General features: G+C 41.9%; 1 protein-coding gene across 1 annotated transcript in view; it reads left to right on the top strand.

The window, feature by feature from the left end:
* Window positions 1–18,539, top strand: part of LOC125886750 (contactin-4) — an 88,631-nt gene that overhangs the window by 36,548 nt on the left and 33,544 nt on the right. The window contains exons 12-15 of the mRNA XM_049573058.1: window positions 8,203–8,330; window positions 8,911–9,083; window positions 12,924–13,041; window positions 16,636–16,794. Of these exons, the coding sequence (XP_049429015.1) occupies window positions 8,203–8,330; window positions 8,911–9,083; window positions 12,924–13,041; window positions 16,636–16,794 (578 nt within the window). The remainder of the gene's footprint in view (window positions 1–8,202; window positions 8,331–8,910; window positions 9,084–12,923; window positions 13,042–16,635; window positions 16,795–18,539) is intronic.

Raw genomic sequence — 18,539 nt, 5'->3', positions numbered from 1 at the left:
GGTGGTCGTCCTGCTGCTCTCAGTTGTTTTCATTTGCTCAATTGTAATTACTTTTGCTTGCGAACACACACGATAAGTAATGCAATATTGCTAGCATCACAACTGAGCACCAGAAATGTTTATCGTAGGGTGACCAAATTTTGATTTCCTAAAAAGAGGACACTTGACCCAGCCACGAGATAGCCTACTTAAATGATACTCACAGTTTACTCAAAGATGCCTTGTAATTTTAATATATTTTGTTGGGGTCAACATATATTTACCTTACTCGGCGGCACCATAAATGTTGGGGTCAACATCTTAGGTTTCACACGGAGGCACCAAATATGTTGGGATTTAATTGGCTATTGGAAATAATTAATAATTATTATTAATAATTAATAATTATGTTAAATAATGTGACTTAATTAACATTAAATCACCTCGTGGGGCACCATTCCCGTAAAGGGAAAAATGATAGCCAGTTAAAGATATCAGTCTCATAAAATACGCTAAACTATTAATTTGGAGTTTGATTAATACTTAAATTAATGACAACAACCAAAATTAACAGTAACGCCTGAAGGATTTCGGAGTTCTTGACGCAGCAGAGGTCGACTATTCATTCACCCTTGTGCAACATTAAACAGACAGCAGGCATGATTCCAAAGAATTATATTTATTCACAAATTAGCAAAGCAAACCAAAACACACAAATTCTAACTAACTATATACATGCTTGGTGTGTATATGTGTGTGTGTGTGTGTGTGTGTGTGTGTGTGTGTGTGTGAGAGAGAGAGAGAGAGAGAGAGAGAGAGAGAGAAAGAGAGAAAGAAGAGAAGGACAAAGGCGGGTGCGGTGATCAATGCGCCATTTGGCCTACAAAGCAAAATGGCTGACAACAGAGAACTACCAAAATGGCCGAATCAAGGCTGCTTCAGTTTCGGGGGAGGTGTTTGTCTGACCGTGTGGTCAGGACAAAGACAAAGGGAAAGAAGCGGGAATTTTGAAATGCCTGTTTGGGTGTAGCTCTGTTGAAAGCCTGTTTGTTAATGAGTCTATGTCAATGTGACGTGTGTTGCAAACAGTCTGGATTAGTGCAGAGATTGTTTAGTTGTGTGCAAGAATCTGCTTGTGAACAGTATTAGCAAACTAAACACTTAGCTTTGGCGAAGCCAACTAATCAATGACCTGACTGCCAACAATCACAACAATAACTCAATGAACAGCATCAAATCACATACAACAAGTCAAACAGTCTTGCTTAGCCTGTAAAGCTGTGATAAGCTATGCCCAGTTGTTACATTACCAATCCTTGAGTGGATGGGAGAAAGAGTCACTTGGTGGTGTGCTGCTTTGTTAGCCGGCAGAAGAAGGCTGGGAAGGTGTGGTTTCAGCTGCAGTCTTTGTTGTGTCCTTTGTTGCAAAGGTTCTGATCCAAGGAAGCTGGTCGCTCGGGGTCCTTGCAGAGTTAGACACTGGGTGCTAACTCACTTAGTTCCTTGTTGCTGGAAAGCTAGTTGCAATGGCCTTATGTTTGCAACAAAGTCTGTGATCAGTTGCCCTCGCTTTAGTGGTTTGGGCTATGGAGCAGGGGTTTGGGCCTCTGCTGTCCCAGCCGGAAAGAGGGGTGCAGCTGCTACAGCAGCTGGAGCAAGAAGAGGAAGAAATCTGATGGAAGGGAGCAGATCTTTGCAGGATGCCTGTGACATCACAGAGTCACATGTTACTGTAAAAGTTCTGTCCAATCAAGTTGTGAGACTTGTGTCTCACTGAGGTGTGAGGTGAGACCTCCTGTGGAGATGGGTGTCACCTAGCTCTTTGTTTGAAGACAAAGAGCATGCAGAGGAAAAAGCTTTTAAATCTCCAGTTATGATTTTACCAAATGAAAAATCATCTGTGGTCCTGTGAATCCCAACAATTTAAAGTTTATATGTATGGATAGAAAATACAGTTATATTACAAAATAATATCTCTGAAAGACAGAAATTCAGATAGACCCCTATAGATAGGGGACACATAGACACACTAGAGTGTGGCTACCCGGTCCAACCCCGACAGGTCCCGACGGTTGGCCTACCCGAAGGGTCGGCCGGCTTTGGTCAAAAATGTATTCAAATAAACACAAGAAGTTTGTGCTCTAGAAAAGGATCAGCACTCAGTGAATAACCTAAGCCCTGTGATAAGCTATTATGGCAAGGCTTAACTATACTGACCAGTGAGCAGTGATAACTAACATGTCTTTGGGGTCATTGGGTGGGAACCTCCTTTCACCTTTTGTCTAGTTGGTCCCACGACACCTCCAGGAGGCTAGACAGTGATCTCTGGCGTCCCAGAGACACTCCCCTAATGCCAGCTCTCACTGCTCCCCACACCAAGCCAATAACCTCCTTTACCTTACTTACACATGGCTTTCTCAACCCAAACAGCACTGCCACCTTCAACCAAGCCCAGGCTCCATACATGCAAGTTCCAGGTAGAAGCAATGCTGATACTACCTTTCCTAGCACATTTGCCACACTCTATTTCACACGCTACATAGCATAACTACAATATGAGCTAAAGTTAAAGGAGATAAATAAACTTACAGGATCAGCAAACACACTTACCTTGCAGCATGGTCTCAGTCAAAAGGGATTCAAATAGGCCACTTCCACACTTAAATAACCTTCCTCTTCCTGGATTTCCTCCTGAGAGGAAGTGGATCTCTCCACCTGATCTCAAGGAGTTATGTACCCTGCTTAGTAGTTCCCCCTGCTGGCCCCCAACTGACATTATTTCTTCTCTTATAGATAAACTGGCTGGCTCTGACAGCTTCATCTGACATTTCCTTCACTGTCTTCCTCAAACTCTGTCCCCGCACTCCGAGTTCCCCCAGGAGCGAGACAGCTGATCTTGCTATGAATCCCCTACACCCCACTTCCACTGGACAAATCCTAGACTTCCATCCTCGCTGCTCAGCTTCTGCTCCTAAGTCTGCATATCTAAGCTTTTTTCTTTCATAGGCTTCTTCCACTGAGTCTTCCCAAGGAACTATCAGCTCAATGAAATAAACTATCCTACTACTCAATGACCACAACACTATGTCAGGCCTCTGCTTGGTACAAACTATTTCCTGGGGAACAACAAGCTTTCCCCCTAAATCTACTTGCATTTCCCAATCACAAGCACCTTCTAGTCAGCCACACCCTTGCCTCCTTACTAACTTATCCCTTCTGTATTTCTCCCTCTCACGGACAAACTGAATTGCTAAACTCCTATCCTTAACACCTTCCGAATTCACCTGTCTTCGTTTCCCTTTGATTCCTGCAGCTAAACATTTCAACACCTGGTTATGTCGCCATGTATATCGGCCTTGTGACAAGCTAACTTTACACCCTGACAAAATATGCTGTAAGGTTGCGGTACGTGAGCACAATGGGCATGATGGTTCCTCATTTACCCACAGTTTTAGGTTCTGGGGGGTTGGTAACACATCGTATGTAGCCCCTACCAGGAATTTAATACGATTCTCCTCCATACTCCATAGGTCCCTCCAACTAAGCTTCCTCTTCTCTACACTTTCCCAATTCAACCACTGTCCCTGTTTAGCCTGGGCCACTACCTTTGCACCCTTTACTATCTCCTCCTGTCTACGCATCTGTTCCACAACCAGCTTTCTTTTATCTTTGAGACCTGCAGTATTCCATACCGGTTTACCTGAGCCAAGCCCCAGGCATCCCCGGCCAAACTGAACATTACCTACAATCTCTGCATGTCTAAGAGCTGCCTCTGCCTCCTGAACTGCCGATCGTGGGTTCCACTTCCTCCCCTTGGTTGGATTTGGAACCACACTCCTAACTACCACATCCTTACTCCCAGATAACAAGAGCTCTGTCCTGACCTTGGTACATTTAAATTCCTCTGTTAAACTAGATACTGGCAGCTGAAGTATCCCTTTTCTATACAATGCAACACTACTTAGGCACCTAGGAGCGCCCAACCACTTCCTAATATAGGAGCCGACCTTTCAATTCTCTCCACAACGGATATTGGAATTTCATAAATTGACAATGGCTACATTAACCTAGGACATAGCCCAAATTGCAAACACCACAACTTCAACTTCCCTGGAAGTTCTGATTTATCTATTCTATCCAATCCTTCAGCCACATCTTTTCTAAATTTCACCACCTGTTCCTTATCATTCAACTCTACATTGTACCACCTACCTAAGCTCTTTACTGACTTTTCCCTAATTGTTGGGATGTCCTCATCATCTGTGACAAACTTCCTATCACTTAACTTCCCTCTACATATCGAGATGCTTCTAGATTTACTAGGCTTGATCTTCATGCTGGCCCAATTGAGGTTCTTATTTACCTTCTCTAGTAGCCTCTTTGTACATGGCATTGTTGTGGTCACCAGTGTCATGTCATCCATGTAAGCCCTAACTGGTGGAAGATGCAACCCGTTCTGCCGTTTCTCTCCACCTACCACCCACTTAGAAGCCCTGATGATTACTTCCATCGCCATAGTAAATGCTAATGGAGAAATTGTACACCTTGCCATGATGCCTATTTCTAGCCTCTGCCAACCTGTTGTCAAGCCTGCCGTACTTAGACACAACCTAATATCCTGAAAGTATGCTTTCACTAAGTTAACATCTACCTGTGGCACTCTGAAATAGTCAAACGCACTCCAAATGAGGATATGCGGTACTATACCAAACGCATTTGCAAGATCTAAAAATATTACATGTAAGTCTCTTTTGCTAATCCTCGCTACCTGAATCTGGTGCCAGATCATGCTAGTATGCTCTAAACACCCTGAAAAACCTGGTATTCCTGCCTTCTGCACCATGGTATCTATTAAGCTATTCCTTTCTAAGTAGCTAGCTAATGTCTGCGCAACTACACTAAAGAAAATCTTCCCCTCCACATTCAAGAGAGAAATCATCCGGAGGTCCACAGACTCCTTCTCCTTAGGAATGAGGACACCCCCTGCCCTACGCCATGCTCTTGGTATAATTTGTTTTTCCCAAACTATTCTTAGCTGTTTCCACAAAAATTTAAGGATATCAGGTGCACGTTTATAAACCCGGTAGGGGTCTCCATAAGGCCCTGGGTCCGAAGAAGCCTTTGCACGCCTGACCACCTCCTGAACTTCCTTCCACCTCGGTGGCCTGACATCCATCTCATGCTCTATCCCTCCTAATGGAGGGATATTGGGTGGGAAACCTACTATCCTATTCTTCTCTAAATCTGAATACGTGTTTCTCAAATATTCTTCAACCTCTAACCTTTCTGCTTTAAGCTGCCCTCCCTTTTCCTGGCTGAACAATCCTTTAACAAACTTAAAAGGGTCCCTGAAAAAACCTGTCCTATAATATTTCTTCTTCCTCTTTTTCCTGAGATGCTCTGCCCTTCTAAGAACTGCTAGCCTGCTTCTCAACTCCTCCTGCAACACATTAATTCCCTCCCTTTCTTCTTCTGTAGCCTTTTTCCACTGCTTTCTTAACTGTCTCCTTTCCTTGACTAACTTCTCTATTTCTCTTTGCCGCCTAGACTTACCTGACTGTACCCTCTCACTCCTCTTTCTCTCTTGCACCCCAAACCTCTCTACACCATATGAATACATTATATCTCTCATCTTTTCTAACCTTTCTATTGCATTTCCTCTAAGCCTACTCAAGATTACTGACAAATCTCTATTAACTATCTCCCATTCTTTACTGTCATTTGCCCTACGCCATCTAACTCTAACCTTTTGCTCCATGGCTCTCTCTCTGACTGTCATACTGGCCTCAGTGTCACCTGCATCCTCTTTTACTACCCCCTCCTCCTCAGTGGCAGTGTTACTGATATCCTGCAAACTGTGGTTTTCTACCTGCCGCTGGACTTCATCCGACTGACTCGACTGACTTCTTAGGAAGTACTGATCAATGTGGCTACTCTGCCCTTTCTTTGCCACACACTTCTTCTTTCCCTGATGAGTTCTGAGGCCTTTCACTGATGTTACTCTCTGCCAACCACAAGGACAAACCTGAAGCGTCTTGTTCTCAACTGTGCTGCTTTTATCCTCTACAGATGTGCTCGCCTTGCCCTGAGTGCTGCTAATTCTAGCCCTGGTGGATTGGTCCATGCCCCCATCCTTCACTGAGTCACAGATCCAAGTCATAGTCGTGTCCGTTCCAATGTCTGTTACCGTGTAATCCACCTGTGAGTCATCTTCCACCCCTGCTCTCGCTGACTCTTGGTGTATTTTCCCTATGTTGGCTGTAGCTAATTTTGGTTGTAGTAAGGCTGCTAGGACTCACCACTGCTACCATGGGTTGCTAGCCCATGCCAGCACCTTTGGGGTCTTTTCCCTCCTGTCAGCTGTCTTTCCAAGCGGTCACATGGTCTTTCCCTTGTTGTCAGCTGCCCTATTCACAGCAGTCACCAGCTGGGCTAGTTCTGAATTCAAATAAACACAGGAAGTTTGTGCTCTAGAAAAGGATCAGCACAAAATTCTATTCAATTACAATCGGGCTCGGGTCGGATTCGGTCAGCTTTCATTGAAAATGTAGTGTAAAAATAATAAAATAAAATCCTATTGTCTGTCCTGTTTATTGCTTGGGGACTGTTATTTACGTGACAACACCTGAACACAACACACACACACATTGGCTGTTTGTTTCTACCACTCCCCTCGCTGGAAGCCTCGGACCTTCCGCTGCCCGCCTCCGCCTTGATTAAACGCTGAAAATAAAATAAAAGAGGGAGACAGGTTTTCCTATTTTATCGTATTTTGTTATATGTCTCCCACTCCTCTCGCTGGAAGCCTCGGACCTCCCGCTGCCCGCTCCCGTCTCAAACACGGAGGTCTCCCTCTCAGCGGAGCACACACGGTGCATGCCCGGCCTGTTAAATAGCCTGTAACCACAACAACTGTGTGACACAAACTCAGTGCTTTCGTAATTAAATAATGTCGGGCTCGGTTCGGTTTCAGACATAACAAAACAGAGTGACTGTCGGGTTTGGACAGAAATATGTGGCCCGTGCCGCACTCTAACACACACACACACACACACACACACACACACACACACACAAGGAGAACCAGACATTATCATCAATTTATAAACACGCCCCGGACAGGACGTGAAAAGTGGACATGTCCGGGCAAAAGAGGACATTTGGTCAGCCTAGTTTATCATACACTGACCTCTGGCCCATGACTTGTGCCAATCATCGTCATCCAAATGTATTTGCATCATGGGTAGTGGACACAGCCAAAAAATGCATCATCAGTATATCATCTGCTGGTTTTATCACAATTTTGTTTTTGTTTTTTGTGCAACTGCCTCCAAAAATGTTTGTGCACACAACTGATGTGTAGCTTTAACAATACAAAGGTTAAAAGAACCAAGAAGTTGGTGTTATATTTATTTTGTATGGATGCATATATGTCTTAATATTGTAATTTTCTTTTACATCAATCTATGCCCTTGAGTACAAATATTTTCACACTTTTAGAAAATCCAATTTAACTGGCCACATTTTCACTAGAGAATCTTACAACAAAGACAAATGTAGTTCATGAAAGTAAGTCACAAGCTGTTACAAGCAGACAACAATCGGGTCAAAATTCCTTTGTGTAATTGTTGTTTTAGTCACATTTCTTTCAAGCACTCTCATCACACTCCCACTTTATTTCTCCCATGAGGCCAGCTCGACATTTTTTTCAAGTGCTTCTATATTTCTTCATGTTAATACCATTCAGAAATTGCTTATAGCACGTTGATACTATCTCCACATGTTGTGGAGCGATAAGGCTGCAGGTAAAGATCCCATTCAAATTGCCTCTCTCCAGTGCTGCTCTCCTCTCCCTATCATCGTCCGGCCTGGCCCTGGTGGCCTGTTGTGTATCCTATTAATATGTGCATTTAAGCTATTGTGCTGTCAATACTGTGCTGACCCTACAGCAAATCTGTTCTGCTTCAGCTAAGATAATTGTTATCTTCTGAGGCGTGCAAATAGACTTTTGGAATAGATTCTGAAGCCTTCATTCAAAATGAAATAAATGGCGGGGAAAAAAAAGTTCAAAAGGCGATGAATAGAGAAATGATATATCTCAGACAGGAAGTAGTTTCTAATTTGATTCTTATCATCACTTTTCATTCAATTAAGAACTAATGAATTGATAACTAAATGAGAGAACCAGTGATGGGCTGTTTCAGTTTTTGTCCCTCTCCTCAGACAGACTATCATGGAGGATGGGACGCTACGCATCACCAACATCTCCAAATCTGATGGAGGCATGTACACGTGTCTGGCCAGAAACCATTTTGGAACATCCAGCAGCACGGGGACACTGGTGGTGAAAGGTATTTCTTTTCTTTTCTCCACAGGTTTTCACTACAGTACCTTTCAAGCCAAGGGTTTAAACTTTTGTTAAGGGAAAAAAATTCTAGCTCAAGCATGAAATTGATAATGAAATATATAGCAGTTTTATGTTCCCGCTGGTTTGACAGACGTATAAGTCATCCATGGTTTTGTCAGCTGTGAGTTATTGTTCATGTAGCAGAGTGGGGCAAACCACCGCCGTCTATGGCTGTGAGTGAGGAATATTTTGTCACTAACATTTAATTTAAAAAGAGCCGCTGTAGCATTTTCAGATTTGGGTTTTTAAATAATGATGATTATAGAGAGGGAGAGTTCTTTTTCCCTTTCTAGTTGACAGTGTGATTGCAGTGTGCTTAATTATTCATTACTGAGGTATGGGAGGCATTCGCTTTCTAAGTGAAGTTATTTAAGGTCACTTAATTACACTGATAGAGCAGAATCTGTCGCACTGTTCTGGGCAAATTAAGCTTTATTACCTTCTTCATTTTGCTGGATTTTATAGAGATACTGTGCTGCACACTGTAACAAGTAATTGTCCCTTTTTCTCCCATAATGCTGCAGAGCCTACCAAGATTATAGTCCCACCCTTGAGTTTGGATGCTACTGTGGGGCAGAGCCTTGTGCTGCCATGCGAGGTGTCCAGTGATTCGTCCCTGAGTCCCATCTTCAAGTGGTTTTTCAGCGGGAAAGCCATTGATTTCAGCAGGCAGGAACACTTTGAGATGATTGGAGGGGTATGTACAATATAGATAAATGCTAGTTGTTGTGGGATTTTAGGCAAAGAAAATCAGTGCCAAGGATGTGACCTACATCACTTTTTTCATGATAGAGCTGATATCAAAGCTGCTAAGAGTTATGCTTTTCTGCTACTTTGCTTCTATGATATCTGATCTGTGATATTCACAGATAATTTTCCAAAATGCTTCTCAACCATCTAATTCTTCATCAAACCCTAGATTCAAAATATATGCATTTAAACAATGGTAACAGGCTCTGTAACACCAGGGGACCCACTGCAGCTATTCAGTCACAGAAGAAACAAAGATGTAAAAAAGCAGTTTGACATTTTGGGAAACATGCTCATTTGCTTCCTTGCTGAGAGTTTGATGAGAATATTTCTACCACTTTCATGTTTCTGCATTAGGTATGGAGCAGGGGCCAAGAAGAAGTCAGTTTAGTTTAGCATAAAGCCTGGGAACAAGCAGGAAGAGCAACCCTGGCTCTGTCCAGAGATAACAAAATCCATCTACCAGCACCTCTAAATCTCACTAACTAACATGTTATATCATGTTTGTTTAATATGTACCAAAGAAAAAAAATCTGCACAGACTTGATAGAGGAGAGATAATGTGGTAATTAGTGAGCTTGAATGAGGCTGGATAGAGCCATTTGCCAGGCTCGCTCTTTCCCCATTTTAAGTCTATATGCTATAAACTGCTGCTGGCTGTAGCTTAATTTCTAATGGACAAATATAAATGTCAAACTATTCTTTAATTAGTGAGCTTTTGGGTTGCTGGTAAGTGAATTTCTGATTTACCTCCAGTCTTTATGCTAAGCTAGGCTAACTGCCTCCCGGCTCCATCTCCATGAACTACACATATGAGAATGGCATCAATCTTCTCATCTAATTCCGGACATGAAAGTGAATATGGCTATTATAAATCCTTTTTTAATATGTAATGTTTCTTAATGTACATGTTAGGAAATTCATTGTTCTTCTAACTGGATGTCTATTTCCTTAAAAAAAAAACCAAATACACAGCTTTAATTTGAAGTTCAAGGGAGACTCGTTGGTACCCACAGAACTCATTTCCAATCAGATAACTTGAGGTGAGAGCAGGGCTAAGTGAAAAAGGGGGGGGGGGGGGGGGGTTCCCCTAGGATGGAGTTGTAGCAGCGGAGGTGAGGCACACGCATGAAAAATAATTTTCACATGCGTGAAACTTTTTTGTGTGCTTGCAAAGCCTGCTGGGATGTTTCTATGTATCTAGTGGCACCAGAAGGGCTCTTTAGGACTAAGTACATACAGTACATGTGTGCACAGTAATGAGCGGGTGAAATGTCTGTCTAGCTTACATATGAGGTGTCTCAAGATTTAGGAACATACAATTTTATTGAACATAATAAAAGTAGAAAGTCACTTGACATGCTGCTGTTTTGTGCTATGACCTATTTAAGTGCTGGAAGTTGTTATTTATGTGACAACACCTGAACGCAACACAAGCTCAGGACCAAATGAGTGCCGTGCTGCGCTGCTGTGCAAGTGGCGTGTCTGTCTGTGCGTAACAGCAGTCTGTTGATGGCTATTTACACACTGTCCATAACAATAACTATGTCAGCTGACAAACTGCACCAGGCTCGAGGTCAGGTTATGTCAGGAAAATGCGGCCCAAGCCACACTCTAGCGTGCTCACCTGTGTGTTTGGCGTAACTCCACCGTACGCGATACAGAGATCAGAGGAGAATTGTCAACACGTGACCATGTAGAGACAGAAATGACACGATGACATAATACCATAAATAGTATATCATTGTTATTATATGAAGTGTCCATCGCGTAAAATAATATGACTTTAGTTTATGAAGAGAAAAGACGGAGCCCTCTCCTTTCCTCTTATATGCTTTACTCACAAGTGTGTGAACTGACCTGGATATGAAGCGTTGGTAGCACCAAATAATAACTAAGAAAAGAAAAACCAGTAGCAGCGGTCATATTTCAGCAGTGGCGGTGCACCACTGCTAGCTGCATATATGGGAAACACTGCATGGCATGCTGTTTTCTCTCAGTGTCCGATAGCTGGCGGTCAGGCTAATACAAGCTAATCATTCAAGTGCAGTTCAGTTGTTCATTTCTGTTGCACATTCACCCAAACTCATTTGGATATGAGACTATTACGGACACTTAAACAACATGTGCTTAGAAGTAGTGTGGGTTGAAACCCTGTCCGTGTGTGTGTGTGTGTGTGTGTGTGTGTACACGCCGTTTTTAGACCCTCCCCACTCAGCTCTTACTGGCCAGCTGAGTTTGATAACACTATACTACTGGTAGAACTACCCATGTGCTTCGCTGAAAATCAGAAGATGATTCGTTAAATGCTAACTTATGCCAAAAAGTTGCCAAAAAAAAAAAAAAAAAACTAGAAATGTCCGTCAAGCCGGAAATCCGGCGTCGGTTCTGGAGTACTTTAAGTCCTATGAGAGTACAAGGGACTCTTTTGAAAATGACATTGCCAGTTATTCCCTCGCCAAAATTTAGTCTAACTGTAGAGCATTATTTAGCCCGCTTTGAAGCTAGCATGGCATGGTTGGTACCAATAGATGCCTTAGGTGACTTGTCCTCAATCTTTTTGGTGTCAGACCCTTAAATTGATACACATTAGGTCTTAAACTGCCATTTCAATAAGATTTCACTTCAGGTACTTTTTGGAATATCAGAAAAGACTTTTGTTGTTAGACATGATTCAGACCAGAGTTCTGTAGCTGTCATGTACAGTTTAGGAGATAACCACAGAGGCAGTGAAACCTCACCAGAATACTCACTCTTATGACCCTTAGTCACATTGGGCTCACTTCTATAGGTAATTGAATAGTGAAAATAAACTATTCTCCATTTCCCTGGGGACCCCATAGAACTCCTTCAAGGACCCTTGGGAGTTCTTGGACCAGTTGAGAACCACTTGCTTAGGTCATTTGATTTCACAAGATACCACTACATTTGCGCCAGCTTGGTTGGGGGCAGTGGGAGGGCCAGCAATTGTATCATGGTGGCCATGGCCCCCACTGGTCCCCTGTTGGGGGCGCCACTGCATAAAAGCACAAAGGGAATTGTTGTTTTAGGGTTTCCTTTAAGACCATCTGTCAGAACCTGTGTACACTTAATTCATAGAGCCAGCAGGTGTTACTGTGTGTTATGTCTGAGGGGCAAACCTGTAAACAGGGATGACATTTCTCTATACCGGAGGTGATCTCACTGTATGAGCAAATCAATCAATTTCTCCCCGAACAAAGGAGTCTAAATGTTTGTAATTACAAGATTTATGCTCCCTCTGATCGAGCACACCAGGCCCACTCAAGTCTCTGCACAGCACTGACATTTCCACAGTGAACATAATCACAACAGCTGTTTAGCTTGCCTTTCGCTTTCTACACAAAGGGACTGATTTCTGTATTTTGCTGCAAAAAAACTTTTGATAAAAACGTGTGTGCACACAGCAGTAAAGTGCAAAAAGCAACACTAACAAGTCCTGCTAGAGCCATTCATCTGAGCTGCAAGGGTAAACACTGATCCAAAGAGAAAAAAAAACAGTTTCAAAACAAGTCATTTTGTGGAGCATTGCTTACAATGTAAAGCTGAATTAATTTGTTTTGCTAGACTGTCATGTCATCTTTTTTCTAGTCGTACTGTGGTGAATTCTTCCAAGATTCTTTTGTGTAGGATTTACTGTGTATGACTGAGAAAGAAATTTAATGTGTTCTGAGGAGTTTCCATACTTCCTTTTTTGACTTTGACTTTGCTACTTTTGGTGTTTTTCTTCCTCTGCAATACTTTTCTGCAAATGTGTCTTTGTCATCAGGGATTTGCAGGTGACCTGATGGTGAGGAACATTCAGCTAAAGCATTCGGGGAAGTATGTGTGTATGGTGCACACTGAAGTTGACACTGTCTCAGCAGCAGCAGACTTAATTGTCAGAGGTATGTCTCTTCCTCCTTTCTTACAGTGCTTGTCATTTTGTAGGACTCTCTATGGAGATTTCAGATCCTTTTTTTGTAGTGTGTTTCTTAAGATTGTGACACACACATCTCACTGCTGTCAGATAAGAACTGTATCACCAAGATGTCACTTTTCAGAGATTCAGAGATAAACAGCTTTAATACACTTTCAGATTGACAACCATGAAATTTTTTTAAATTAATTATTCTGTTTTTTAGCCATGGGCTCTATGATCATCACACTTACCTTTTATTAGACACAGGTAAGTTACTCCAGAAGCTTCAGGGCTATCAGATAAGATCAGAGACCAGCTTCATGCAAGAATAAAAACACTTTCTAAAGGAGGTTTTCAACAAATTCAACAGCATATATTCTGTGAAGGACATCTTTGATGATGATGAATCGTAGGTATCTTAAATAACTCTGCACATAAATTTGAGACTGATGTTCTAGCATCAGCGATTGATTCATTTCAAGGTTCCTACATGACTTTTGATGCATTATTTTGGACATGCAGATTTGTTTTTCATTTTGAAGTTACAAATGTATAAAGAATGAGTCAAGGAAAGAAAGGTCATGACGTCAGTGACAGCATTCAAATTCTTCATTTGAGCCAGAGTTTGGTGCCACTTCTACTGAGGGCAATGGGGTGGGCATGGCAAATCACACTATAACCCATCATATATTTGTTGTTTCACCTTTTACTGAAATATCCTTCCAGGAGATTTATAACACACATTACATGACGTTGACTTACCTTTATTTGTCTAAATTTCAGCATTTCATTTCTTGTTAAAGGCCTCCAAACAGATTACGGCCCTTAATGTCATTATGGGAGAAGAAGAGGATCGCCATCTTCTTGTTTAAATTTGAAAGCATCATGACCCTTCCTTCGTTTATACAGTAGTTTTCTTGGTAGCTGACAGAAAAGCAATGAAAAAGGTCTCAGTGATTTTTTTATGGTACAATATTGGAATTTCTAACATTGATAATACTATTTTCAATACCATGTCAATAGATTGACATTGAGGGCATAGAATTATAATTTTATATCAAAAGGTAAATAAGCAGAGTGATTGTAGTAATTAAAGGAGCTATATGTAAGAAATCTAAAGCAAATAGTCATAAAATCCTCCTCATATGTCACAGAGACTATGGAATAATGTTCATATAACATACTGATCTCACCGACAACAATAGTACAGCCAGAATATTCGCATTTAAAAAACATTTTTACAGTCCGAAAATCATGTTTATGTTTTGAATTTGTGTTTTGGCCTGTTGCGCCACCCACTGCTGTCTATCAGTCACGCAGTCACAGTTATGACTGAGCTACAGCAGCACAGCAAGCAGCATTAGCAGTGTCCCAGTACATAGCATTAGCAGCCGGCTTCTTCTCAGCTGTATCCCAGCAGCAGCAGCATTAGCAGTGTCCCAGTACATAGCATTAGCAGCCGGCTTCTTCTCAGCTGTATCCTGGCAGCAGCGTTAGCAGCAGAGAAGCCGGACTCGCTCGAACAGTCAGCTGGAAAACCGCAGATCAAGGACGCGGCGACGCAGCCCTGCCACGGCAGCCGCCCGTGGGCAAACAAATCAGTCTCCAGCGTGCCGCTGTCCATCAACCTCGAATCTGTAGGGGAGGGGGGGCGGACACGAGTCGCGGCAATATTTTGAATTTGAGTGCAGTAACCGTTTTGGCCACATTCTTACATACAGCACCTTTAACAATATGAGAGAGCAAGACAACACAGCTACTAGTGGTGAAACAGAGAGCAGAGTTGTTGTGTTTATAAGGACAAGTCCTGAGAGTGGGAGGTTGTATGTGCAAAGGCAAATTCCATATACAAGAACAACTCTGAATTTCATATATGATGGCACAGTGCAGTACAGCATGCTCCAAAAATGTTATGGAATATAAATAGTAGGGGTGTGGTGATTCATTCTTATGTTTTCAGCCAGTCACACTACTGGCCCTATCTATTTCACTGTAACCAGCTGTGCCAATCACAGTCAGTCAGCCATGATTAAAATGGATAACCAATTGGAGAGGAAAATAATACTGTTATCTGGGAGTTTCAGACTGGCAAAGCGTGACATCAGCAGCTTTTACATACCGATTGTATGTTTCTGTATGCATAATCTGAAATGGAGCATTGTTGATACCCAGTGATCTTCTTCCAGCAGCAGGTACTCCCGCTGAGGGCTCAGTGCTACTTTTGCAGATTTATGGGCTTAGCAGGAAATCTCATGTCAGTTACCCAAGTCCCAGCCTGTTGTTTGATCTCATGTTGCTGCTTTCACTAATGCCATGAGATCCCAATGGAAAATCTGCCTTGTTTTTCCAAATCCGTGGTCATTAATGGTCTCTAATGTTATTCTTAATTAATTGATTTTCTCCTCTTGGTTAGCTATTTTGGGTAACCAGGCTCTCTTGGTGAATGTACACATGTCTCCAGGCCAGAAATACTTCCTCTTATTGACAAGGTTGACCTATACATGGTTCTTTTCATAGCTAGAAAAATGTAGATCTTAAATCATGATTAGAGAAGTAATAATGCTTTATCACAGTTCAAGAGCAGGGTTATTTTAAAGGAATACTGTGTAAGATTTAAGGGGATTCAGTGACATCTAGTGATAAGGATTGCAGATTGCAACCAGCTGAAACTTCTCCCGCTTAGAATCCCTTCACTGTTCATTGCTCAGGAAGTTTTTACCTGGAGTGGAATTATCTACACAGGTCTCCTCCTACCCAGAACAAATGGACCAAGTGATTAAAACCAGTAAAAACACTGAAGAGAGCAGATTCACTTAACAAATCTGCATTTGTCCAACACCGTTTGGCAGGTTAGCCCAGCACCTGCTAATGTGTGCTTTCTTTTTTTCTTTGATAACTTCGGATCCAGACATTCAGGACATTTTAACCTGGTGCTGCATTATATGACAAGTCTCTTTCTTTCCAAAAGAAATAAACCTGGTGATTTAAACCGGTAAAAACACGGAATAAAGCAGTTTCATGTAAAAATGTGAATGGCCCTATCTAGAGCTAGTGTATGAATTGTCCATTCTAGCCTACTGTTGAAACATGGCAGTGCAACATGCTGATATCTGCAGACAAGGACCTGCTCCCAACTTAGATATAAATATCTCATACTAAGGTAACAAAAGCATGACAGCTCTTATTTTCAGGTAATTATACACTAAAGAAAACATACTTATTATATTATATATGTTATATTATATTCCATGTATGCCAATATACCCCCCTAAATCCTACACACTGGACCTTCAAGCTAAAGTGTGAAACTCAACTTGAATAAACTCATTGGCTTTATAGGTAAACCGCCTCAGTCGACCCTAAGTGAACTGCACTATTCAGTGTATTGATTAGAATGGTACTCCCAGTAGCAGCTATTATATCTTTACGAGCCCTGAACTGAGATTGTTAGCTGAGTTATGAATCACTTGACAGCTGTGGTGGGCTTTGAGTCTGCCATGCTAACCTAAAGTGATTTAATTTGATTTGGCTGCTGTTGTGCAGTGTGGCTAATATCCGTCCTTGTTTCTGGGTGTTGCAGGACCTCCTGGTGCCCCGGAGGGCCTGGTGGTGAGTGATATTACTGACACCACTGTGCAACTGTCCTGGAGCTCTGGGCCTGACCACCACAGTCCTGTTACCATGTACATGGTGCAGGCCAGGACCCCCTTCTCTATAGGCTGGCAGACTGTGAGAACAGGTAACAACTGCACCACCGACAAACACTTATTTTCAATGACTGTAGGTCACTGCTGTAGAGTTACATTGTAATATGTGAGTCTATGCTCATAGGAGACTTTACTCTTTTCTCAGATGCAAATACTTTTTCTTTAGTGAGTGGTCAATAGACATATTTGGGGGATTTCAGTACTGTAATTTATTGTTGGCTATCAGCTGAAGCCAGAGATATATCTGCAATAAGCTAATACTGGCCTGGCAAATTTAGAGACTGTCCTCCTCCAGAATACAACCACATAGGCCATTTATACAAGAAGCTTATCAAGCCTCTTGAGGCTGGCTCCAAGTCAGACTCCATAGACCCCACTGTTGAGACCCCAGTGGGGGATTCATTTTTATATAACTCACTCATTTAAATGTTAGCAAGGCCTAAAGAAGAAGATCCACATTATTAAGGATGTGGCCACACCAAATGACAGGCTATCTGTGAAGTGTCATCTCAGCCTATAAATTAGATCCACCCGTAGCTTCTTCAATCCTTTTGCCCTAATATGGTCACTTATGGCTCCACAAAACCAAGGTAGCGACGGCCACAATGCCAAAGTCAAGGCTTTAAAATGGGAGCCCACAAACCAAAGTTTGACATTGTGGTTAGGTCTATTATTTGTATGCTGTCTATGAATAACACAGTCCACTTAGGGTGGGAAATAGAGAAGACAGATGGTCAAACAAACACAGGACTTTCATCCAGGAAACCTCTTTTTGTGTTCTATGTAAAACCAAAATGTTATGTTACCTTTGTAACCAACAGACTTGAGACCAAACCATGACTATTCTTTTATACGTAACCAAGGAGTTTTGTTGCCTAGTTTTGGTGCAACTGCAACTATGTCACAACATTAATCACGTGTTAAAAGCTGTGACCATTATGGTCATATACCAGCTACTCTGTCTTCCACGAGTACAGTAGGTGTACTTATTGAGCAAACGCTCCTGTGGGTTGTCCTAGAGGGTAAAAACATAAGACCTATGTGGAATTATGGGTTGGACGACTTGTTGTCAATTCACCTGTCAAGCTCTTGTTAAGTTGACGACAGTATGTGTACAGTTTGGGGGAAATACGTGCCTGCCATGACCAAACCTTTGAAAATAAACAAAACAGAAAAATTCTGCTCTGCATTACCTACAATAGCAGCAGTCTGGACCAGCAGCTCTGGAGTTCACACAAAACATAGAGAGCACATCAGTAACAGCTGAGAGTCAGGGGTAAAAGACATAAACTGACTGAATTAAAGACACAATTAAGTATTTTAAATTAACTTAGCAATCCACTACAACAGCCCTACATCAAATCCTGTCTTAATATGTCTGTCTAATAATATTCAGTTTTTTAGACACCACGTCAAAGAGGCTTTTCAACTTAGACTGTAGTAAGTGGTGCTGCTGTGTTAGTATGAAAGGTATTTGTAATAATACAGCGGATAATGGGGATGAACAAAGTATTAGAAACATATGTATCTCTATTCTTTGTGGATAAAGGGTAAATGGCATTAGAAGCCCTAATTACAGTACAGGAACTACCTTTATGAGTATTCCTCTTTCTGGATTAGAGTCCTGATTATTATTATCCTTGTACCTGTGTCGGTCTTTAAGGTTATATTAAGTGAGTATGAGGAAATATAAAGATATCAGCCTTCTCTTCATATTCCGTGTACTCCACACCCCATGCTAAACCAGAATATTTGTTAAAAGTAAGCATTAAAGGCT

Source organism: Epinephelus fuscoguttatus, linkage group LG1 (assembly GCF_011397635.1).
Source record: "Epinephelus fuscoguttatus linkage group LG1, E.fuscoguttatus.final_Chr_v1".
NCBI lineage: Eukaryota > Metazoa > Chordata > Actinopteri > Perciformes > Serranidae > Epinephelus > Epinephelus fuscoguttatus.
Note: the sequence above shows the minus strand (reverse complement) of the source record. Positions and strands in the feature narration are given on the sequence as shown.